General features: G+C 37.4%; 1 protein-coding gene across 7 annotated transcripts in view; it reads left to right on the top strand.

The window, feature by feature from the left end:
• The window catches only part of UBR2 (ubiquitin protein ligase E3 component n-recognin 2), a 118,057-nt gene that overhangs the window by 2,937 nt on the left and 90,005 nt on the right, over positions 1–25,115 (top strand). For all 7 annotated transcript variants that reach the window (XR_003521310.1, XM_027601321.2, XM_027601320.2 and 4 more), the window contains exon 2: positions 5,965–6,224. Coding sequence is in view for 6 of the 7 variants with exons in the window: in XM_027601321.2 (XP_027457122.1) it covers positions 5,965–6,224 (260 nt within the window). In the remaining variant the exon portion in view is untranslated. The remainder of the gene's footprint in view (positions 1–5,964; positions 6,225–25,115) is intronic.

The following is a 25,115-nucleotide window of genomic DNA, read 5'->3' as shown; positions in this document are numbered from 1 at the left end:
CCTTTTCTTGGTAGAATTGACTGCACAGCAGTATGACTCTCCCAGCACTTTTCTAGTCTATCTACATTTTTTGTCCACAGATTTTATTATAATGTGTTCCAGTGGATGATTGTGACTTAAGAAGTACATATATTGTTTTTCCCAAAACCTAAAAGAAATACAAATTCATTATAGAAGTTTTATGTCTGTATTGGATATTTTTTGCTTTTAAGTTTTGACAGTTTTATACATAATTCACATATATAAATTCAATTCAGTGGGTTTTTAGTATATTCACAGTTGTGCAACTGTCAACACAATTTTAAAACATTTTCATCACCCCAAAAAAGAAATCCTATACCTATCAGTAGTCACTCTCTGTTTTCCTCTAAACTCCCAAACTGAACTACTTACCTGTTTTCTGCCTCCATCGATTTGCTTATTCTGGAAATTTCATATAGCTGGAATCATAACAATATGTTGTCTTTTTGACATGTTTCTTTCAGTTAGCAAATGTTTTCAAGGTTCAACCTTGTAGTATATATGTATCAATACCTCATTCCTTTTTATTGCCAAATGATATTTCGTTATATGAATATACTGTATTTTATTTGTCCATTCATCAGTTGATGGACATTTGGGTTGTTTCCACGTTTTGGATATTATGAATCATGCTGCTGTGAACATCTGTGCCATTTTTGTGGGGACATACATTTTAATTTCTCTTGGGCATACACCCAGGTATGGAATTGGTGGGTTCTATGGTAATTTTATGCTTAATGTCTTGGGGAACCACTAACTGCTTTTCAGAGTGACTGCATCATTTTACACTTTCACCAGCAGTATGTGAGGGTTCCAGAAAATTTCTGCACATCCTTGCCAATACTATTATTGTCTTTTTGATTATAGTCATTCTATTGAGTGTGAAGTGGTATCGCATTGTAGTTTTGATTTGTATTTCCCTTATGACTGTTGATGCTGAACATCTTTTCATGAGCTTATTGACTGTACTTCTTTAGAAGTGTCAATTCAGGTCTTTTGCTTATTTTTAAATTAGATGTTTTTCTTTTATTATTGAGTTTATGTATTATTTTGATTTGTGAATGCTTTTACTTCATTTCTGGAACTCTTAATATGATTTGTTTAAAATTTTTCTTAATATAGGCTTAAAAACTTCATTTCAGCACTAGTGATTATTGTTTTATAATTAACTTACATGTTGGTGATTCTTGTTTGAAAACAAAATCAATGTGGTTAAAGGATACAATTTTAATGGGGTATAGAATAATAATTAGATACTGTAATAAAAGGGTAACCTCTAGGGATTCTTTGATTTTTGTGTTTATCATACTTGCTCTCTATCCCAAGGCTTAAATTTAGCATTCAAAAAAGGAAAGTTCCTGGAAACATTGTCATAACATGTTTACTTTAGTGGAATGAGTTGACAGTTTCTTTACTTCCCTTATGGAAGACTTCTAATAAGATAGTGCTTATTACTTTGTTGTGCACATTGGTGTGACAGCCACAAGTGTCTGAAATAAAGACAAATTAACATGCAACCAAATTAGAAATATCAATAGTTTTTGCTGTTGAAGAAACAGTTATAGTTAGCTTATGTTAGTGAGAATAAGAAAAGTTATTGATTTTACTCTTTTGAGAAATATGTGAATCATTATGGTGAAAGGTGGCCAAAAAAATTTTTCTTTCTGCTCAGTTTCTCTTCGCAATTTTTTCCAATCTGTACTGTTGCCAGTCACTAATTCAGTATTTCTGGTATAGAATTCTCATGTAAAGGTACTTCGCTTTATATATTGTTTAAATTTAATGAAGTTTAAAATGCCCATTGTAGATTCCAAATCTGTTAGGTGGTTTTAAATTTGAAGCATATGCCTGCTTTTCTTAATCCAGATATTTATATTTTCTTAATAACTTATAATAATATATTACAAACAGTATTTAGGGTGAAATGCTTTACTAATAATATGTAATATATTACCAGCAAATATTATATACAGTAATGTGCTATATTATATATAACATAATATATAATAAATGTTACAGTAATGTAGTATAAATATATAACATAGTAAATAGTATTATATATAAAATATTTCATATAAGGTTGCTGATTTTTTTTCCTTAACCAGAAGCTGATACTAGTTTCTGAATTTTTTTAAGGAATCTATGAGCAAGGGGTGCCTTATTGGCTCCTTTGGTAGAGTATGCGACTCTTAATCTCCAGGTCATGAGTTCAAGCCCCATGTTGGGCATGAAATCTACTTAAAAAAAAAAAAAAGTCTATGAACAAATTTGACCTCTCAGTGCTGTTGGAGCCACAAAACACATAAGTTCTTTTAGAAAGCATCACCTTTTATTCTCCCTGGATTAAAATGCTGTAAAAGTGGTTTTAAGAAAAATGGGAACATCAAATATTAAAAAAACCCAAAAATTGTTGTTAAAATAAAACCTTTAAATGTGTTGTAAATTAACATTGCCTGAAGTATACCTTTCTAGGATCATAGGAGTGAATTCTTTGAATCTTAAAGCTTAATTTTTTTATCCAGAAACAAGTTACTTAGGATAATTTGACTATCTTCATTGATATTTTGAAATAGGATTTCGGACAATGGGTGAAAAACTAGACATTTACCCTTAGATGTGGCCAAAAAAGTATTTTTTAGCTCAGAGAATTAGATTTTAGGTTGTTTGTTGGTTGATGACTCTTCTGCTTTTACTATTGACTACTTTTTTTTTTAACACGTCCTTTTTTTTTTTAAAGATTTTATTTATTTGACAGAGACACAGCGAGAGAGGGAACCACAAGCAGGGGGAGTGGGAGAGGGAGAAGCGCCCCTGACCCATCCTTTTATAATTGCTGAACTTTGTGTGTGTGTGTGTGTGTGTGTGTGTGTAATTTTGATTGCAAATCACTTCTTTAAAGAGAGATAATCCTTAATCCTGTGGGATTATCTCCCAAGAAGTGCTGTTGTTTTAAGAGTAATTTAGTCTCTTTCTCCTTGCATAAAGCAAACAATTAAATTGGTAACATTTGAAGAAGATAGTTTCTCTTCAGGGGTGAAAAGTTTTTCACTGTGTTCCCTGCGAAGCTTCAATTCAGATCCTTAATTTACAAACAAAATTTTTACATTTTTAGTACACATGAAAATATGAGGTTGACTAGAAAGTTAATATATATTACCTCAGGAATATTTAAAATCTCTCTCTATATATATAGTTATTTTTAGAAGGAAGGAAGTGGGTGAAGACTGTACAGGAGTTAAAATGAAGACCTTATACTGTTTCACGGTGTTAGACATTACTGGAACATAAACTCTTTTAACAAGGATGTAATGTGAACTTTGGTTGTAATCCATAGGTAAACATTGGACCTATGAGTTAGCAGTTCTGTTACCTGCATCTTTGTAGAAGTGATCCTTTCATGTATTCTGATTTTAAGTTTTTACCTGGTTTAGAGCCAAAATAAGTTGCAGTTATACAAAGCAGTATGGGGACAAATAAACATACAGACAGAATTGACAGGGATAAATGACAATACAGGGAAAAGACTTAAGACATAAGGAAAGAAAAAGGGAAAAGAAAGGAGGTAGTTTGAAGGATGCCTTGTCTAGGGCTTAATTTAGCTTGGTTTTTAGAGACTGCAGGCCTGAATCTATTATCTCTGCTTTCATTAAAGCCACAAGGAGCATCTTTCAATGTTATATGGCAGTAAGTAGTATAAACATATTTATAGTCATTCAGTTAACAGATTTTACTAAATGCCCACTGGGGCTGGGTTCTGTTTTAGACCTAGGGGAAGTGGGAACAGGTGGTGGGAGTGAGGAATGGGCTGAGCAGGCATCTTAGAGAAAGTGAAACATACACGGAGTTCTGAAGAATGAGTAGGAAATAGCCTGAAAAGCAGAGAGAGGAGCACTACAGGTCAGGAAGAAGAAAAAAGTATGACAGAGGCAAAGGACCTTATAGACCCTGTTGGGGACTTGACTTGATCCTAAATACAAGGGGAAACTGAATGACGTGATCAGATTGACGTTTTGCAAGAATCGCTCTGGTAGTGAGGTTGGAAAATGGACTGTACCAAGGGCAAGACCAGCGGGGATGACATTTTTGCACTAATCCTGGTAAAAGATGGGAGTGGGGGTTTTGGACCAGAGTAGTGGGGATGGTGCCTGTGGAGATGGAGAGAAAGAAATAGAGTCAACAGGTTATTTAGGAAGCCTAGTAGACAAGACATGATCAATTGGATGTTGGGTTGAAGAAGAAGGAAGATTTTCAGGTTTTTCTGGTGTGGATACTTAGGTAGATGCTTCTATCTAAAATAGGGAAAGGAAGTGGAGAAAATGGGTTTTTGAGGAGGGGTAGTGGAGATCATAAGTTCAGTTTTAGACCTATTGAGTTGGTGTTTGAATCAGGAGAAACTTTCTTGTTTCTCTCTACACTTAACAATACTTGTGGCCACCGAATATGAGTTTTTTTCCCCATACCAAGCAATTCTCTAAATCCCCACAGACACCAAGTGGGTGTCTTACAGTTCAGTTCAATTCTGACACCATACACCTGGAGTTAGCATCAGATCCCAGAGATTAAGGGCTCAGTCCCATGAGACTGACCCCCTCACTACTTAAGATGCCAATCGCAAACAGTGGGTCCTCAGGTTACCTAGCACTTCTGTCTGACTTGACTACAAATTGAGGGTTCCCATGACGCCCCTTTGGATTCAGTAATTTGCTAGAATGGCTCACAGAACTCAGGGAAATGGTTTATTTACTAGATCACTGGTTTATGGTAAAATGATACAACTCAGAACAGCAGGTGGAAGAGATGCATAGAGCAAGGTATGTGGGAAGGGGTTCAGAGCTTCCATGCTGTATCTGGGTGCACCAGCACTTCTGTGTTCACCATTCCAGAAGCTGTTTGAACCCCAACATAGAAATTTTTATGGAAGCTTCATTATGTAAGCATAATTGAATAAATCATTGGCCATTAATGATTAGCTTAACTGCCACCCCCTCTCCCCTCCCTGAGGTTGGGGGTGGACGTTGTTATTTCCAACCTTCTTATCACATGGTTTGTTCCCTTGGCAACCAGGTCTCCATCCCTAGGGGCTTTCCAAAAGTCATCTCATTAACCTCAGCTCTAGTTCAGAAAAAGGAGATTAATTATCACAGGTAGTTGGACATAAAAGTTTGGGACAGAAAAGTGGCTTTTGTTTTTGAGCAGGGAGAGCAAAGGGGAAAGAATTTACAGAGGGGTTGATCAGGGAAAGAAGGCATAATTGATATAACAAAGCCTCTTGTAGACTTCTATTCATAAGAGAGTGGTATATCATTTATTAATGAGAAGTGTAAGTAGGTATAGTGTAAGACTGTTCATGTTCACTGCATGCTCTTCCTATCAGCAAACTGACATGAGAATCCAAATCACAATCAGTATATCATTTGAGCAAAGCGTTAGAAAGGAAGTCAGATGGGCATAATGGCTCGTGTCTTATACGATGATTTGTTGTGGTCATTTTCTTATAACTGCCTACAGAAGGTTGCTTCAAGAGTAATTTTGAGGAGAGGGATCATTTCACTTTAAGTAAAGTAGAATTCTGAAATACTTGGCATTTTATTTTAAGATTTTATTTATTTATTTGACAGAGAGATAGCAAGAGCAGGAACACAAGCAGGGGGGTAGTGGGAGAGGGAGAATCAGGCTTCCCGCAGAGCAGGGAGCCCCCAGGACCTTGGGATCGTGACCTGAGCCGAAGCAGATGCTTAACAACTGAGCCACCCAGGTGCCCCAGTACTTGGCATTTTAATAAAGTTCTAAATGAATTTTACCCTTTTTGGAAAGAAAACATAGAGTTATGTCAACAAAATAATTTATATGACTCTTTTATCATTGAATATATAGTATGTTTATCCACATTAGCAGTTTGACATTATTTAAACCTAATTTTTCTTTTTCTTTTTTTTTTTTAAGAAATGGCTGCAAGCAACTGACCTCACTAGAGAAGTGTACCAGCATTTAGCCCACTATGTACCCCAAATCTACTGCAGGGGTCCCAACCCTTTTCCACAGAAGGAGGACATGCTAGCACAGCATGTTTTGTTGGGACCAATGGAATGGTACCTTTGTGGTGAAGATCCTGCATTTGGATTTCCAAAACTTGAACAAGCAAACAAACCATCTCATCTTTGTGGTCGTGTTTTTAAAGTAGGAGAGCCTACATACTCTTGCAGGTAAAATATTGTAATTTTCTTTCTAAAAGGCTTATTTTTACTTTTTTTCCTGAGACCTTATGTTTTTGTTTTAAAATTATGAAATACATATATATATTAAGAAAGTCTACACAACAAATATATATGGTTTATTGAATAATCATGAAACAAATACTCACGTAACTATTTTCCAGGTCAAGAACTAGAACATCGTCAGCATTCCAGAAAACCACAGAATGCTTTCTTCCTTCCCTGTATTTAACTGCTGCCCTGACTCTTGTAATAATCACTTCTTTGCTTTTCTTGATAGTTTTCTAGTTAGTGATTTTTTTTTTAATGTTGAGAATTGAGTATACAAGGACAGAAGATGGAGAAGAAGGTGCCCTGTCTCCTTTAAAACCATCTATTCCTATTTCACAGAACTAGTCATTGTCAACAGTTTCTTATGTATCTTCCAGAAATTTTTTATGCATATTCAAGCCCATATATATGGCTATCTTATACATACATGCAAACATACATACAAAAGGGAGTATGTCTTATATATTCTGGGCTAAATTTTCCTTTCTCTGTTTAACAAAATCTTGACTTCTGTCCATATCAGCTGATAGAGCTAGATAATATTCCATTGCGTGGATATACTATTTATAGAGGCATTATGTAACATTTCCTTAACACTTTTTCCTATAAGACTTAAATTTAGTAAGTTCAATTTTGGTTAAGGCCTATAGGTTTCTATGGTAGTCTTTCTTTATAAGCATGGTTAGAATACCAGTGGAGATCTTATATTTTGAAGTACTGTTAGATTTAGTTTCTTGTTTGTCTTTATAAAAACTTCTTTGAGTTCTTTATTGATGTTTGAAGGAATAGATTTAGTATAATGTCACGATGTACAGACAAGGAAACTGAGATCCACTTGTTCCAATAATGTCTTTTGTAGCAAAATGGTCCATTTCCAACACATGTATTTGAATGTCATATCTTTTTTTTTTTTTTAATAAAGATTTTGGACACAGCAAGAGAGGGAACACAAGCAGAGGGAGTGGGAGAGGGAGAAGCAGGCTTCCCACGGAGCAGGGAGCCCGATGCGGGGCTTGATCCCAGGACCCTGGGATCATGACCCGAGCCGAAGGCAGATGCCCAACAACTGAGCCACCCAGGCGCCCCTGAATGTCCTATCTTTTAATCTTCAGTCTGGAATGTTTTCTCAGGGTTTTTTGTTATTGTTTTGGTTTGGTTTGGGTTTTGTTTTTTTTTTTACTTTCATGATCTTGATACTTTTGAAGATTATAATAAGCCAGTTACTATTTTTTAAAGATTTTATTTATTTGACAGAGACACAGTGAGAGAGGGAACACAAGTAGGGGGAGTGGGAGAGGGAGAAGCAGGCTTCCCACTGAGCAGGGAGCCCGATGTGGGGCTCGATCCCAGGACCCTAGGATCTTGACCTGAGCCAAAGGCAGGTGCTTAACGACTGAGCCACCCAGGCACCCCTAAGCCAGTTATTTTTTTAAATGTCCATTTAGGTTTGTCTGACCCACTTTATGATTGGAGTCAGGTTGCATCTTTCACAGGAATATCACAGAAATCACATGTTCTTATTCTCATTTTACACTATCAAGTAGCATGTGATTTTGATTTGTTTGATAACTGGTGCTATTAATTTTGATCACTTGATTAAGGGGTTGTCTACAAGACTTCTCTACTGTGAAGTTACTCTTTTACCCTTTGTAAACAGTAAGTATTTTGTGGGGAGGTACTCTAAGCTATTAAACATCCTGTATCTTACCAACATTCATTTTATTCATTTTTTTTATTTCAGTATGTATTCATGGAAGCCCATTATTCCTGTGTTCAAATAGTTCTAGATTTGACCATTTGAGGCCCTTCAAGCTGTCTTCTTTGTTCTTTTCATGTCCCCATCATTCTTTGAACACTTCCGTGTTCTAACACAAGATGTTTAGGGCACATCTTGGACTTCCTCCTGCCCCAGACCTGAAATCAATCATTTCTTTAAGGAGCCTGGTTCCTTTTCAGGAGACATTAGTGTTAAGAAATAAGATACTAGGTGTGCTTGTTGCTATTGGTATGTCACTAATCCCAGGCCCTCTCAGTAGATCTGTAATTTATATATGTCTACAGACATATTGAAAATCATGCATTTACAGTAAACTCTCCAGTTTCAGTCCAATGCCATAGGCTTCTCTCTTGTTTCCTCCCTTTGATGAATCTGATTTTCATTATCCTGGAAAAATTTATTTGATGACTTACTTATATACAACCATTTTTTGCTGCTGCTGCCACTGCCTTATCCCATTTGGGCTGCACACCCTATGCTGGGTCATGGTAGCCTTCCCCCACCCCTCATTAGGGCAGATCTAAAAGAAGTTTTTAAGACACATGGTCACGGCCTTTGTGTTGAATCAGCTGGATGTCTGCCTTGACAGGAAGTCCAGAGTCCTCTAGCGCTGTTTGCTGGACTTGAGGTATCTTTGTGGCACTCTTGATTCCATAGCAGCCATTCTCTGAAGAGTGTCACCCGCTGTGTGTGCAGCCCAACCCTCAACCAAGAAATCATTCGTAGGTGACCTCCACATAGACTTCTGTCCTTTCCTGGCCCCTCCCGTCCTCATACATTCCTGTTCTGGTGCCCTGACCCAAGGCTTCTAGCTCTTTTACCTGCTCCCAAATTTGATCTTGTCTCAGCTCAGTGGGACCGTCCTGCACTGCTTAGATTCTAGCTCATGGTGCCACAGGTGGGAATTTACCCCCTCAGTGAGAGAGCCTTATGGATTCATTTAGTTTTATGGCTGTGTAGAGTGGGAGGCTGGTTGAGTACCAGTTACTCTGCTGTAACCAGGAGTGGAAGTCCCGATATTTATTTTTTTTAATTTTTTATTGTTATGTTAATCACCATATATTACATCTTTAGTTTTTGATGTAGTGTTCCATGATTCATTGTTTGTGCATAACACCCAGTGCTCCATGCAGAATGTGCCCTCTTTAATACCCATCACCAGGCTAACCCATCCCCCTACCCACCTCCCCTCTAGAACCCTCAGTTTGTTTTTCAGAGTCCATCGTCTCTCATGGTTCGTCTCCCCCTCTGACTTACTCCCCTTCATTCTTCCCCTCCTGCTATCTTCTTCTTTTCCTTTTTTCTTAATATCCCAATATTTATTTTAACAAAGTTGCTTATGTTTGTTGAGCACCTTCTAGGTGCCACATTTAATACCAGGTGCTTAATATGAAATCATGCTTAATCCATCTACAAAGTTCTGAGATAATACCCCGGAGGAGACTGAGGTTCAGAGTGGTTAAGTGACTTACCTGCATTCATAAAAATTGAAACCAGGGCTCTCAGACTCTAAAGTCCATTATCTTTTCATTTTACCTTTCTTTGATTGGTCTCTTATGAATTTTCATTCATATTCAGTAAAAGGAGAGGAAAAAATAGGAAAAATGTTGTTTTTCTTACAACTAAATCTAATTCCTAAATTCTGAGAGATGTTCTTTGTTTTTAAAATACTTGTATATGAAGTGAAGACAATGAAGGTAGGTAGTTTTGTTTTTTAAAGTTTTTAGAAAAAAATCAGCAGTCCTTTATGTGGTCATTCTGCTGGTCCCTGAAACTCAGAAATCTGGGAACTACACACTAACACTTGGTTCCTAAGCAGAAAATCAAGTTGCATTGTAGTACTTCTGTACTACAAAGTACCTGCAAAGAATATTAAATAAAAATATTTGGGCTGGCAAAAAAGCTTTTGGTGACAGTATTGTGAACTTGGCCTGAATCCTTATCTCCCTCATTATCCCCAGTTGGACTGTCTGTAAGCTACTCTTTCCCCATTGCAGATGTTTGGCACTCATAATAGCCTCATACATAATAGGTGCTCAGCAAATATTTGTTGAGGAAATATTTGTATTTCCTCAACAATGTAACATTGTTACATCGTTCAAAGTACAGAAGACAATTTTAAAGATATTTTGCTATTCCTACTTTAGTTAAATTGCTTGAGTATTCCTATTTTTTGCCCATTTCCATACCTGTCCGCTGGCAATATCACATTTTTGTAAGCCAGCTACTTTGGAAGATGTTATTCATGATTATGTATAGGAAATCCTTCCCATTCTAGATTTTACGACTTCGAATATTCTTTTTTTTTTTAAGATTTTATTTATTTATTTGATAGCACAAGCAGGGGGAGCAGCAGGCAGAGGGAGAGGGAGAAGCAGGCTCCCCAGGGAGCAGGGAGCCTGATGTGGGGCTTGATCCCAGGATCCCAGGATCATGACCTGAGTTGAAGGCAGTCGCTTAACCAATTGAGCCACCCAGGCACCCCACAACTTTGAATATTCATTCTTATACCCAGCCAACTAATTAATAGGACAGCTGGTGCTACAGGTACACAGCACATTAATCTCTCATTAATTTATTGCTACCTCACTTATCTTTTAACCATAGGCACAGTATTCAGGAATTTTGTTAGTTCCAGGAATTCGTGTGTGTCTAAGTGGGTCCATCCCAGGGGAGAAGAGGTTGGGTACAGGTTTGAATGCTTTATACGGAGGCCTTGATTAAATTGACAGAGTTCTGGGATCATCCATTACTAGAAGAAGAGGAAGTAAGAAGAATCTTGTCTTCAAAAGTGACTGTGGAATAAGCTTTTTGGAGTTTGGAGAAGTGGAGTGGGGTGGCAGGAGGAGGAATATATTCCCTTAATGAAAATGGTGCACTGAGGGCGCCTGGGTGGTTCAGTTGGTTAAGTGTTTGCCTTCAGCTCAGGTCATGATCCCAAGGCCCTGGGATCAAGTCCCATGTCGGGCTCCCCCTGCTCTGTGGGGAGCCTGCTTCTCCCTTTGCCTCTGCCTCCCGCTCCCCCTGCTTGTGCTCACTCGCTCGGTCTCTGTCAAATAAATAAAAATCTTTAAAAAAAAAAAAAAGAAAAAGAAAATAGTGCACTGAAAAGCTGTATTGGAAGGTTAGTTGTGCATAAAGGATTTGTGGGTGAAACGAGTCAGAGATGATCTTAGTAGATTTTTTTCTGTATTACATGTGGTCAAGTTTGAACTTGGGTATGGCAGCCTGGAGTTTCTCTGAGATATAAATTCATTTCACTATAGTCCGGGGGTTTAGGTTAATCTAGGATATTCTAACTGTGTATTCTAACTGGATATTCTAACTGTGTATTAAGCAGTTGTGTGTAATCAATGGAAAGGAAGGCACAGTGGGTAAAGGGAATGCCTCATGGTACGAGGAGAAAATTACCTTGTTGACATCATCTAAAGAGAGTCACGAGGGTATATTAAGGACAGAGAACACAAAGAACAGCCTCAGCTACTGCTTTTTAGAAATTAAAAACTTAACAGGCGAAACATGTATTTGGTTATATCTTTCAAAAGGTACAAAAGTATATGCCATGAAAAATAACTTTCCTTCTCCACCCCTTAATTTCCCTGTTTCCTTATCCAGAAGTGACCACCATTAGTAGTTTCTTGTGTATTCTTCCAGATATCCTATGCATTTGGAAGCATTTGTATTTTATTCAGTACATCCTAGCGTATTACTTAAACTGTTTTCACCTTGCTTATATTAAAATTTGTCCTTAAAATTGTTACATAACATTAGAGAGAGAGTATGTGCGCTGACTTTGTCTTATGTTTTTAATGGCTGATTATTCTATTGGATATTCTACCCTTTACTTACTAGCCTTCTATTAATAGACATTTAGGTGGTTTCTAGTATTATAAATAATACTGCACTGAATATCTTTGTATGTCTTTGTGCACATGTAGAAGTAGATCCACAGGATACATGCTTGTAAGTAAAATTTCTGGGTCAAAGGATGGATACATTTATTTCTCTTTTAGTGACCAGTAGTAAAAACCTATAAAATGAAAAAGATGGGGGCCCCTTGATGGCTCAGTCAGTTAAGCGTCTGCCTTCAGCTTGGGTCATGATCCCAGAGTCCTGGGATCAAGTCCCGCATCGGCCTCCCTGCTTGGCAGAGAACCTGCTTCTCCCTCTGCCTGAGTCTCCCCCTGCTTGAGCTCGCTCTCTCTCTCTCTGACAAATAAATAAAATCTTTAAAAAAAAGAGAGAGAGAGATGATGTGCTCGTTTGCGGAAGAGAGGCAGGGTGGGGGGCAAACAACAGAAACTGCAATGGAGATGTTGGGAAAGTTTGGAAAATCTGTCTTCTAGCCAGCCTTACAGGGAGAAGAAACCAGGAAGAACAGGACAGTGTGTGGCAGCCAGAAAGAGGAGGCAGAATGGCCAGTTACCTGAGCTGTAGAGGAAAGAAAGTGGTGTCTGGTGAGAATTTCACGTGAAAGAACAGAAATCTTTCTCTCTACCTGGGGTGGGAGAGAAAGATTTAATCTGTAAAAGGTCTGATAGGTCCTAGGTTTGGACTACACTCTTAACAGATATTTCTAAACTTTGCTGTTAACCTGAAGTTGGTTACACTCCAGGTTAAAGATACTGTCCTTCAAGACTGTCCAAGATACAGCTTCAGGTTTAGCGATTCTCAGAGGCGCCTTCAATTCTAATCAGCTGGTTGCAAATTTCAACTATCTCCATAGACTACGTAATTCATTAGAACAACTCCCAGAACTGAGGAAAATGCTTTACTTATGATTAAAGTTTTATCACAGCAAAGGGATATAAATCAGAACCAGCCAAAGAGATACATAGGAAGATTTCCAAATGCAAAGCTCCTGTTGTCCTCAGGGACACATTATCTTCCTGGCACATTAATGCGTTGACAATACACACACAGTAGTGGCAACTAGGGACTCTCATCCAGGCAGACATTGGTGTCCAGAGTTTTTATTGGGGTTTCGTTATGTAGGCATGACTAACAGAATCATTGCCCACAGACTTAATATCTAGCTCTACTTCCCTTCCCAGAGGTAAGGCTAATATTATGTGGCTGAAAGCCCCAACCTTCCAGTTACATGGTTTGTCTTTCTAGTATGGCCAATCCCCCCTCTGCCTCATTCATTAACATAAACTATCACGTGGAGGGGGCAGCATGAATAACAAAGATACTCCTATCACACCGGAAATTGTAAGGATTTAGAGTTCCCTTGCAGGAGCCCTGGGACAAAAGCCAGCCAGATTATTCAATTACACAGTTGTTGAGAAAGTAAATAAGATCGATTGTGTATTGCTTTCCACAATTCTTAGCACATGGTAAACTCTTAGTAAATGTCCGTGCTGGGGTCTTGGGGATGAATGTCTCCTGTTATTCCCATGTCTCATGTATTCCTGGTAAAATGACATGGAGCCTATCATATGGAAAGTTGAAATATGGTTATTGAAATTCTAGGGGAGTTTCTAAACCAGATCCTTCAAGGATAAAAGTGATTCATGTCTATAGGATAGAGGTTTTCTTGAACTAGAAAAAATGATATTCAGGAGTCTTTTATGTGTGGTACTTAGGAAAGGGATTTGTGAAGGGAATTAGGTTAGTTTTTGTGTAGTTATTTGTTCATAGTTTCTAAACTTTATAGGTCACAAATTATCTTGCTAAAGCCTTGGTGATCAGAAAAAGCTATCTGTTTTCAGGCAGTAGGCTAATATTTATATTTGTCTATACTTAGTTATCTATTAGGAAAAGTGTAGTCAAATTTAATACCTGTTACTCCTTTCTAAATAGAGATGGTTGTTATTAGGGACAATAATCTTAGTATTGATTTTGATCATAACTACTATTTCATAACCATTAAGAAAAATAAAATATTAATAGAATATGAAATGATACTTTAGTGTGGTATAAATTTTAATTTGAGTTTAACACTTTTAGATGTAAAGAAGGTTTAATTCCATTGATTTCCTTGTATAGTTAAATTGAGAACATTTTTTTATTAGAGTTTTATTTAAGTAATCTCTACGTCTGATGTAGGTGTAGCTCAAATTCATGAACCCAAGATCAAGTTACATGCTCTTCCAGCTGAGCCAGCCAGGCACCCTGACAACATTTTTTTTAAACTAATAATTTAAAAATTTATTGTATGAATGTTATAGATAACCAGAAGTTATGGTTGGGGAGTTATGCTGCTATCAGGAATATTCTTAGCATATGTTTCCAGATAATGCTTTATGATGCTTTATTATAAACTATTAAATGGTTTTGCTCAGGTTTAACTTTTTTTCTTAACTTTGATTCTGTTAGTCATGATAGATGAGGTTGTATTAAAAATAACAAATAACCCTACAGTCTTGAAGACTTGGAACTACTTAAAATATATTTATTACTCAACTGTGTGACCTGTTCAGATGGGTGAGGGCAACGAGTGGAGGGTTCTACTCTGGTTAGTTACCTAACACCATATTACATCTTCATAAACTTAACATAATGTTTTTTAGTGTTCAGCACAGCAAGGGAAGAGCAGAGCTGGAGAGTCTTGCCCAGCAAATATATTGCACTAGCTCAGAATTAGCAACCATGCCCACATCCCTTTAGCCAGAACTAATCTGAAGGCCTCTGTCCAACTGCAAAACAGGGTGGGGAGGTAGAATTCTCCTGTGTCTAGAAGAGATGCAAACTCTGTGAATGAACATTAGAAGTCTCTTCAATGATTTTTTAGGGTTTTTGGGTTATTTTTCCTTCCTCACAGAGCAGTTAGGAAAAATGAGGTAATGTATTAATACAGCACTTGGGGAATTATATTTATATAGGTAAGAATTTTTAAACCAAACACTGAGTCTTCGGATGAGTTACAGAGCCATGAGTAATATCTCAAGCAGGGGGATAGACATAATTTTATTTCTGTTCTGTGTGGAAATATAAAGCTCTAATGTGGAAGAAAGAACCTCTTATTTCCAATAAGAAGAGTTTGTTTAGTTTCTTGGCTTTAAAAAAAAAAACTTGAAAACTTGATCTCTTTTTAGCTGAGTTCTATTTTAAGACTGTTTCTTTTTGCCATGAATAGTCCAGAGATTGAAATCAGTGCTGTGTTAGTTTTAAAAATATTGGTTACCTCTAATTATGATGTGCTACATGAATGAAATTATACTGTGTATATTGCAGTTGTGACTTTTTCCATTTAACAATTTGTCTTAGAGATCTTTCTCTGTCAGTATATATAAATCATCATTCTTTTAACTGCTGTGTTTCCATAGGAAGTTTAGGCCATAATTTATTTCATTGCTCTATTAATGAAATTAGAAATGGGGAACTTCTAGGGTTTTTTCCCCATAATAAACTATGCTGCAAAGAACACCCTGTACATATTTGTACACATCTCTTTTTACACACGTCTCAGTATTTTTCAAGGTAAATACCTTGAAGTAGAATTTCAATGCTGTGTGTTGTCACTGTGAGCTTCAATATATTGGAAATTCCCTTGTCTGCACTGCTCTCTTTGCCCTGGGAAAATGACAGGGAGTGGGCAGTTGACGTCTCCTAGATAGTTTGGATTCCTGTAGTTGTCTAAAATGAGTCTTGTATTCTTGTTTTAAAGATCTGTGATCATGTTTAATTACTCTTTGCCAGTTTGTTGCAGGATTGAACATAGGCATGCATGGGGTATAATTCAACTTTATATGTATGCCTTTGTCTAGATGTTAGGAAATAGTAGAACTATGACTATATTACTATGAGCTGATCCTTACAGGTAAGGAAACTCAGATTTATATCTAAAATTTTCCTTTTGCCCAATTGAGGGTTTTTTTTTTTTAAGGGAAAATTTACGTATTTCAAAAGGCACAAATCTTAATTGTACATTTTTGACAACAGTTAACCTCATGTAACTCACATCCCTTTAAGATATGAACATTTCCATCTGACTAGAAATTTCCCTCTGAGTAGCTCTAGCCCCTAGGTAACCACTGTTCTGATAATTTCACCTTAGATTATTTTTATTTTTGCCTGTTCTAGAACTTCATAAAAATGAAATCATTCTTTTGTGCCTGGCTTCTTTTACTCACATAGTATCTATCAGATTTATCCATGTTGTTACGATTATTGGAAATTGGTTCCACTTAAATTGCTGAGTAGTACTCCACTGTATGAATGTACTTATAATTGCCCATAATCCATTGTCCTGTTGATGAACATTTGGGTTGTTTCCGGTTTGAGGCTATCATGAGTAAAGTTTGTATGTCTTTTTTTATGCTTTTTTTTTTTAAGATTTTTTCATTCATTTTTGCAAGAGAAAGAGAGCAAGCCTGAGCAGGGGGAGGGGCAGAGGGAGAAGCAGACTCCCCACTGAGCAGGGAGCTCAATGCAGTACTGGATCCTGGGACCCTGGGATCATGACCTGAGCGGAAGGCAGTTAACCTACTGAGCCACCCAAGCGCCCACCTTTTTTTTTTTTTAAAGATTTTGTTTATTTATTTGAGAGAGAGAATGAGACATAGAAAGCACGAGAGGGAAGAGGGTCAGAGGGAGAAGCAGACTCCCTGCTGAGCAGGAAGCCCGATGTGGGACTCGATCCTGGGACCCCAGGATCATGACCTGAGCCGAAGGCAGTCGCTTAACCAACTGAGCCACCCAGGCGCCCTTTTTTTTTTTTAAAAACAATTTTATTTTTTTAGTGAAAATTTAAAGGAAAGAAAATGGTAATTTTCTTTCATAAACCATATCAGTTTTTATTTTTATTTTTTATTTCTTTATCCATTTGAGAGAGAGAGAGAGAGCAAGCAAGCGCAAGGAGGGGTGTGCAGAGGGAGAGCAAGAGGGACAAATAGGCTGAGTGTGGAGCCCAACACAGGGCTCCATCCCAGGACATTGAGATCACGACCTGAGCTGAATCCACTTACCCAGCTGAGCCACCCAGGTGCCCCTAAATCATATCAGTTTATGCCAACATTTTTTTAAATGCAGCATACTAAAGTACTAGGTGTTTTTCTGTACTTAAACATACTTCTATGTGTTTAATATGCCAAATAACATAAATCTTGAACTATTAAAAATCTTCAGGATTTTTAGGAATATTAAGGTACCATTAAAATAGGCCTTCCTGGACAATAATCTAATAGAGTGAACATTCTTACCTGATACATTAGTGTCTGTTACCATTTGTAAACAAGTCTTTTTCTGGACTTATGTTTAATTTTTCATGGATAATCCTTAGGAGTGGAATTGCTGAATCAAAGGGCAGGTGTATGTTGAACTTAAGAAACTGCCAAAACTTTCTCCAAAATGGTTTTTTGTTCCCACCAGTAATGTATGAAAATTCTGTTTGCTCCATATCTTCACCAACATTTGATGTTGTCGGTTTTTTTAATTTTAGCCATTCTTTGTAGTGGTATCTCATTATGTTTTTAATTACCCCTAATGACTAGTGATGTTGATGGAATTTTACATGTACTCATTGCTCATTCATCTAACTTCTGAAGTTTTTGTTCCAGTCTTTTGTCTATTTTTTAGTGGATTGTTTGTCTTTTTATTATTGAGTGTTGGAGTTCTTTAGATAATCTGAGTACAAGTCCTTTGTTAGACATGTTTTGTGAATATTTTCTCAGTCTGTGGCTTGCCTATATGGTGTCTTAACGATAGAAGATTTTAATTGTGATATCATTTTACCAGTTTTTTTCTTTTCTGATGATTTAAGAAATGTCTGCCTTCTCCCAGGTAGCAAAGATAGTCTGTATGTTTTCTTCTATAAACTTTGATAAGTTAGATTTTATGTCTGGGCTTATAATCTATTTCGAACATTTTTTTATATGGTTTGAGGTAAGGGTTGAGCTTTACTTACTTATATGTGAATATCCAGTTGTCCCAGCACCATTTGTTCCTTTCCCTATTGAATTGCTTTGGTACCTTATCAAAAACCATTTGACCATATAAGTGTGGGTCTATTTCAGAACACCCTGATTTATAGTAGCCCTCTTTTATCCACATGGGATATGTTCCAAGACCCCCAGTGGGATGCCTGAAACCATGCATAGTACCAAACCCTATGTATACTGTGTTTTTTGCTATATATACATACCTATGATAAAGTTTAATTTATAAGTTAGGCACAGTAAGAGATTAACAGCAATAACTAATAACAGAACAGTGATAACAATATACTGTAATAAAAGTTACGTGAATGTGGTCTCTCTCTCAAAACATTTTATTGTACGTGTTTACCCTTTTTGTGATGATGTGAGATGATAAAATGCCTGCATGATAAAATGAAGTGAGGTGAACCACTGAGCCACCCAGGCATCCCTCCTTTTTCTTTCTTCTTTTTCTCTTTGGTATTCCTGTTAAACACACATTATATCTTTTGTAGTTGTCTCACATTTTGTGGATATTTTGTTGTTTTTCTTTCAGTCTTTTTTCTGTTTGCTTTTCAGGTTGTTGAGGTATCCTCAAACTCAAGGATTCTTTGATCAGCTATGTCCAGTCTACTAATAAGCCCATCAAAGGCATTCTTCATTCTTTTACTATGTTTTGACCTCTAGTGCTTCTTTTTGGTTCCTTCTTAAGATTTCCATCTCTGCTTTCATTGCCCTTCTGTTCTTCCATGCTGTCTATATCTATCAGAGCCCCTAATATATTAGTTAACAGTTGTTTTAAATTTCAGATCTGATAAATCCAACATTTCTGATGTTAACCTGATTTTGATGCTTGCTCTGTCTCTTCAAACTGAATTTTTTGCCTTTTAGTTAGTCCTGTGCTTTTTTTTTTTTTTTTGATAGCCAGGCATATGATATACCAGGTAAAAGGAATTCCATAGGCCTTTAGTGATGTGGTAGTAAGGTGTGGGGGAGGGGAAGCATTCTATAGTCCTATGATTAGGTCTCAGTCTTCTAGGGAGCCTGTACCTCTGGACTCTGAACTTCTCATGTGCTTTTCATTGCTGCCACCCGCCTCCCCCACCTGTCTTTATGTGGGACAGGATGGCTAGAGTGAGCTGGAAGTGGGTATTTCTCTTTTCCAGGTCAGTTAAGACTCTGATAAAACCTTAGCAGGTAGGCTCTGATTATAGTTTCTTCTTAGGGCAGACTTTTTTTTTTTTTTTAAAGATGTTATTTATTTGACAGAGAGAGACAGCGAGAGAGGAAACACAAGGAGGGGGAGTGGGAGAGGGAGAAGCAGGCTTCCCGCTGAGCAGGGAGCCCGATGCAGGGCTCAATCCCAGGACCCCGGGATCATGACCTGGGCCGAAGGCAGATGCTTAACGACTGAGCCACCCAGGCACCCCATGAGGGCAGACTTTTTAAGAACAGAATGCCCTTGCATATTTCGGCATGGTTCCTTCTTTTCCTACCTGCTGGAAACACAAGTGGATTTTTCTCTGATGTTCACTGTGAGAACCTAGTAGAATTCCAGGAAATAAAACTCACCAAAATGTTAGGGCCCCCAATGACTGGGCCCCCCTCTGGTTCCCAGTGACTGGAGTTTTAATCTCTCAAACGTTCACACTGAGCCTCCAGCAGTTTGTCAGGTACAGTTCAGGTTTCCCTTCCTCAGGACTGGTTCCTGTAGAGGACTGTGTTTGTGGGCTTCTGCTCTCATAAATTGTGTTTCTCTGTATTCCTTTATTGGTCTCTGTAATTTCAAGGGTAGCAGTTTGTCCTGTGACCTTACTTCTTTTGTAAATCTAAGAAGAGTTGTTGGTTTTTCAGTTTGTTTAGCTTTTTACTTGTTAGGAAAATGTGGCAACCTCCAAACTTCTTACATGCTCACTGGAAACTGGAAGTCTGCACTCATTTTTTAGGGGTATTTTCCTGAATATAGAATTCTGGGTTGATACTTTTTTTTTTCCTTTTCAGCATTTTAAAGATCTTGTTCCATTGTCTTCTGACCTGTGTTGTTTCTGATGATGTCCGCTTTTATTAGGATGTCTATGTTACTCTGTATCAAGTGTGCTGGTTTTCTCTAGCTGCCTTCAAGATTTTCACTTTATTGTTGGATTTTAGTGTGACTGTTATGATATGCCTAGCTGTCTGTTCTTTGTTTTTATCCTCATGGGGTTCCTTGAGTTTCTTGGATCATAAGTTGATGTCTTTAACCAAATTTGGGAAGTTTAGGTTATTACTTTTTCAGATATACTTTCTGCCTCATATTTTCCACTCCTGGGACTCCAGTTACACAGTAGTATAATTGAGGGACTAATTAGTACTACATAGTAGTGTGTAAATATAACTTTAAGATATATGTAAAATTACTATGAATATATGTGTGTAATACGAATGTATTTACATAGTGCATGTTGTAAACATTTTAATAAGAATGTATTATTCAAGAGAGTTTGGAGATGACTGCTTTTGCTAAAGCTCTAAAATCTCAGGGATCTGTGTGTGCTTTCACCAAACCAACATACCTTTACTATGGCAATTAACAACTGGTCCTGTAACTGTACACACTTGTCTTTTCTGTTAAATGATGGGCTCTTAGAGAAAAAGGGTCTGGCTTTATTTTTCTTTATAATTATGTAAAGACAGTGGCTCTCAGGTTGATTTTTAGAAATCCAGAAATGCTGTCTATGAGAGGTAAAGTAAAACTGAAAGTCACTAAAAATAGGAATAGAAACAGTGGAGGAAAAAAATACCAGCCAAAAGTATGATACAGTAGAAAGCTGGAATAGCAGTTTTCATATCTGACAAAAAGAATTTATCATAGAAAACTAAGGGACACAAAAAGACAATCAAATTTAAAAAATGGGCAAAGGATCTGAATAGACATTTCTCCAAACATTCTGGTTGGTATGTTTGTGCAGCTTTGTAATACTACAAACTACCAAGTTGGACACTTTTTTTAAAATTAATAAGCCATTGTATTTGTTTTTGTTTTTAACATAACAAAGCCTACACCCAACATGGGGCTTGAACTCATGATCCTGAGATCAAGTGTCACATGTTCTACTGACTGAACCAGCCAGGTGCGCCTAAGGTGGACATTTTTTAAAAAGATGAATTTTAGGGCGCCTGGGTGGCTCAGATGGTTAAACGTCTGCCTTCGGCTCAGGTCAGAATCCCAGAGTCCTGGGATCGGGTCCCGCATCGGGCTCCCTGCTCCTTGGGAGCCTGCTTCTCCCTCTGCCTCTCTCTCTCTCTCTCTCTGTCTCTCATGAATAAATAAAATCTAAAAAAAAATAAAAATAAAAAATAAATTAAAAAAATAAAAAGATGAATTTTATATGTGAATTACATCTCAATTTTTGAAAAGCAATCTGTATATTTGACATTAAAGGAAACTTTAGTTAATTCTCGAGGCTCAGAGCCATACAGATTGTTCTCCCACTCTGTTTAATAAAATTAGAAACAACAAAAGGGTAGGTTAAATAAATTTTATGTTTGGAAACTAACATTGCCAACATTAAGTAAAAGAATATCACTGAAATCACTAAGGAAATTTAGAAATAGAACTGAATGATAAAAACATTATGTGTTGAAATTTTGGGGACATAGCTAAAGGAGTATTTAGTAGGAAATACATACTTTAAAAATATTTGCCAAGAAAAAAGAAAGGTTAAAAATAAGCCATGTGGTGGAAACAAATGAAAACAAAAACACAACAGTCCAAAAATCTTTGGGATGTAGCAAAAGTGATTCTAAGAGGGAACTTTATAGTAATATAGGCCTACCTCAAGAAGCAAGAAAAATATCAAACAACCTAACCTTATACCTAAAGGAGCTAGAAAAAGAACAAAACCCAAACCCAGCAAAAGGAAGGAAATAATAAAGAGTAGAGCAGAAATAAATGATACAGAAACTTAAAAAAAAAATAGAACAGATCAATGAAACCAGGACATGGTTCTTTGAAAAGATCAACAAAATTGATAAACCTGTAGCAAGACTCATTTAAAAAAAGAGAGAGAGGGAAAACCCAAGTAAACAAAATCACTAGTGAAAGAAATAATAACCAACACCACAGAAATACAAACAGTTGTTACAGAATATTATGAAAACCTATATGCCAACAAATTGGACAACTTAGAAGGAATGGATAAATTCCTAGAAACATACAACCTACCAAAACTAAAACAGGAAGAAATAGAAAATTTGAACAGGCCAATTACCAGCAATGAAATTGAATCAGTAATTTAAAAATTCCCAATAAACAAGAGTCCAGGACCAGACAGCTTCACAGGTGAATTCTGTAACACATTTAGGGAAGAGTTAATGCCTATTCTTCTCAAATTATTCCAGAAAATACCAGAGAAAGGAAAACTTTCAGATTCATTCTGTGAGGCCAGTATATCAAAACCAGATAAAGACACCACAAAAAAAAGAGAACTTCAGGCCAGTATCTCTCATGAATATAGATGCAAAAATCCACAGCAAAATACCAGCAAACCGAATCCAACAATACATTTTAAAAAATCGTACACCACAATCAAATGGGATTTATTCCTAGGATGCAAGTATGGTTCAGTATTCACAAAGCAATCTACGTGATATGTCACATCAGTAAGAGGAAGGATAAAAACCATATAATCATTTCTGTAGATGCAGAGAAAGCATTTGACAAAGTACAACATCCCTTCATGATAAAAACCCTCTGCAAAGTAGGCCTAGAGGGAACATATCTCAGCATAATAAAGGCCTTATACGAAAAACGCACAACCAACATCATACTTAATGGTGAAAAACTGAGAGCTTTTCCCCTAAGGTCAGGAACAAGACAAAGATGTCCACTCTCGCCACTTTTACGCACATAGTACTGGAAGTCCTAGCCACAGCAATTAGAGAACATAAATAAAAGGCATCCAAATTGGTAAGGAAGAAGTGAAACTCTCACTGTTTGCAGATGACATGATACTATATAGAAAACCCTAAAGACTCCACCAAAAAGCTACTAGAACTAATAAAACAAATTCAGTAAAGTCACAGTTTACAAAATCAATGAACAGAAATCTGTTGCACTACTATACACTAATAATGAAGCAGCAGAAAGTGAATTAAGAAAGCAATCCCATTTATAATTGCACCAAAAACAATAAAATATCTAGGAATAAACTTAACCAAAGAGGTAAAACACCTGTACTCTGAAAACTATAAAACACTGATGAAAGAAATTCAAGACAATGCAAGGAAATGGAAAGACATTCCATGGAATGATCATGGGTTGGAAGAAGTATTATTGAAATGTCTATACTATCCAAAGCAATCCATAGTCTTAATGCAGTACCTATCAAAATACCAACAGCATTTTTCACAGAACAATCCTAAAATCTGTATGGAACCACAAAAGACCTTGAATAGCCAAAGCAGTCTTGAAAAAGAAAAACAAAGATGAAAGTATCAGAATTCCAGATTTCAAGTTATATTACAAAGTGGTAAGGCACCTGGGTGGCTCAGTCTGTTAAGCATCTGCCTTTGGCTCAGGTTGTGATCGCAGGATCCTGGGTTCGAGTCCCGCATCAGGCTCCCTGCTCAGTGGGGAGTCTGCTTCTCCCTCTTCCTCTGCCCCTCCCCCCTTGCTCATGTGTTCTTTCTCTCTCATAAATAAATAAAATCTTTTAAAAAAAAAAAAACTGGTAGTAATTTTTTTTAAGATTTATTTATTTATGAGAGAGAGAAGTGTGTGTGCATGCATGAGCAGAGGGAGAGAAATCCTCAAGCAGACTCCCCGCTGAGCATGGAACCTGGCGCAGGGCTCAATCCAGGACCCTGAGATCATGACCTGAGTCAAAATCAAGAGTTGGACACTTAACTGACTGAGCCACCCAGTCACCCCGAAGTGGTAGTAATTAAAACGGTATGGTACTAGCATAAAAATAGGCACACAGATCAATGGAACAGAATATAAAACCCAGAAATAAACCTACAAGTGTATGGTCAGTTAATCTTCAACAAAGAAGGAATGAATACACAATGGGAAAAACAGTCTCTTCAACAAATGGTGTTGGAAAAAGTGGATAGCCACATGTAAAAGAATGAAACTAGACCACTTTCTTTCATCATACACATACATACACAAACATACAGTGGAGCACTGGGTGTTATGCACAAACAATGAGTCATGGAACACTATATCGAGAACTAATGATGTAATGTATGGTGATTAACATAACAATAAAAATTTTTTAAAAAAACTACGTGAGAGTGAAAAAAAAGTCAAACACAGAAGACTGTATGTGAGAGCATTTATGTGAAATTCTAGAAAAGGCAAAACTGTGACAGAGTGACCCAGTGGTTCTTGAGGTTGGTGAGGGGAAGGGGGCGAGGGCACAGGGGCACAGGGATTTCTTAGGGTGAAGGGGTGGTTCTCATCTGGATTGTGATGGTGATTACCTGGTTGTATACACTTGCTCAAACTCATCCAACTGTACACTGTAAATGCTGAACTTTACTATATGTAAATAATACACGAATACAGAAATAAGCATTGAGTTCTGATGTGACAGCCTTGGGGAGACAGAGCATTCTGATGAACACGACTGGGGTGACGGGGTGGGAGGGCTGCTGCAGGGCATGGGGGCTCCCCTCTGTGATGCCTGGATCCAGTGATTTCTCCTTCACGGTGAACCCACCCGTTATAACCCGGGTCCTAGTACAGCCAAGCCCCGTTCCAAGAGGAGCTGTTAATATCATATCTATAGAGGTTTTTTTTTCCATCAGACAAATTTAGTGCTTTTTATTGTCCTGTTGATTTTTATTACAGCTGCAAAGGGAGGGGAGGAAAGGTATTATCATATATCAAATAGCAAATCAGGAGTGGTGAGGGCAAAGCTAAAGGAGAAAGCGTATGTGAAGCAGAGAGCTCACGGAAGACAATGACAGGGGCGCCTGGGTGGCTCAGTCGTTAAGCGTCTGCCTTCGGCTCAGGTCATGATCCCAGAGTCCTGGGATCGAGTCCCACATCGGGCTCCCTGCTCAGCGGGAAGCCTGCTTCTCCCTCTCCCACTCCCCCTGCTTGTGTTCCCTCTCTCGCTCGCTGTCTCTGTCTCTGTCAAATAAATAAATAAAATCTTAAAAAAAAAAAAAGCAATCCTCATGGACTGTTGGTAGGAATGCAAA

Source organism: Zalophus californianus, chromosome 7 (genome assembly GCF_009762305.2).
Source record: "Zalophus californianus isolate mZalCal1 chromosome 7, mZalCal1.pri.v2, whole genome shotgun sequence".
Taxonomy (NCBI): Eukaryota; Metazoa; Chordata; class Mammalia; order Carnivora; family Otariidae; genus Zalophus; species Zalophus californianus.
Note: the sequence above shows the minus strand (reverse complement) of the source record. Positions and strands in the feature narration are given on the sequence as shown.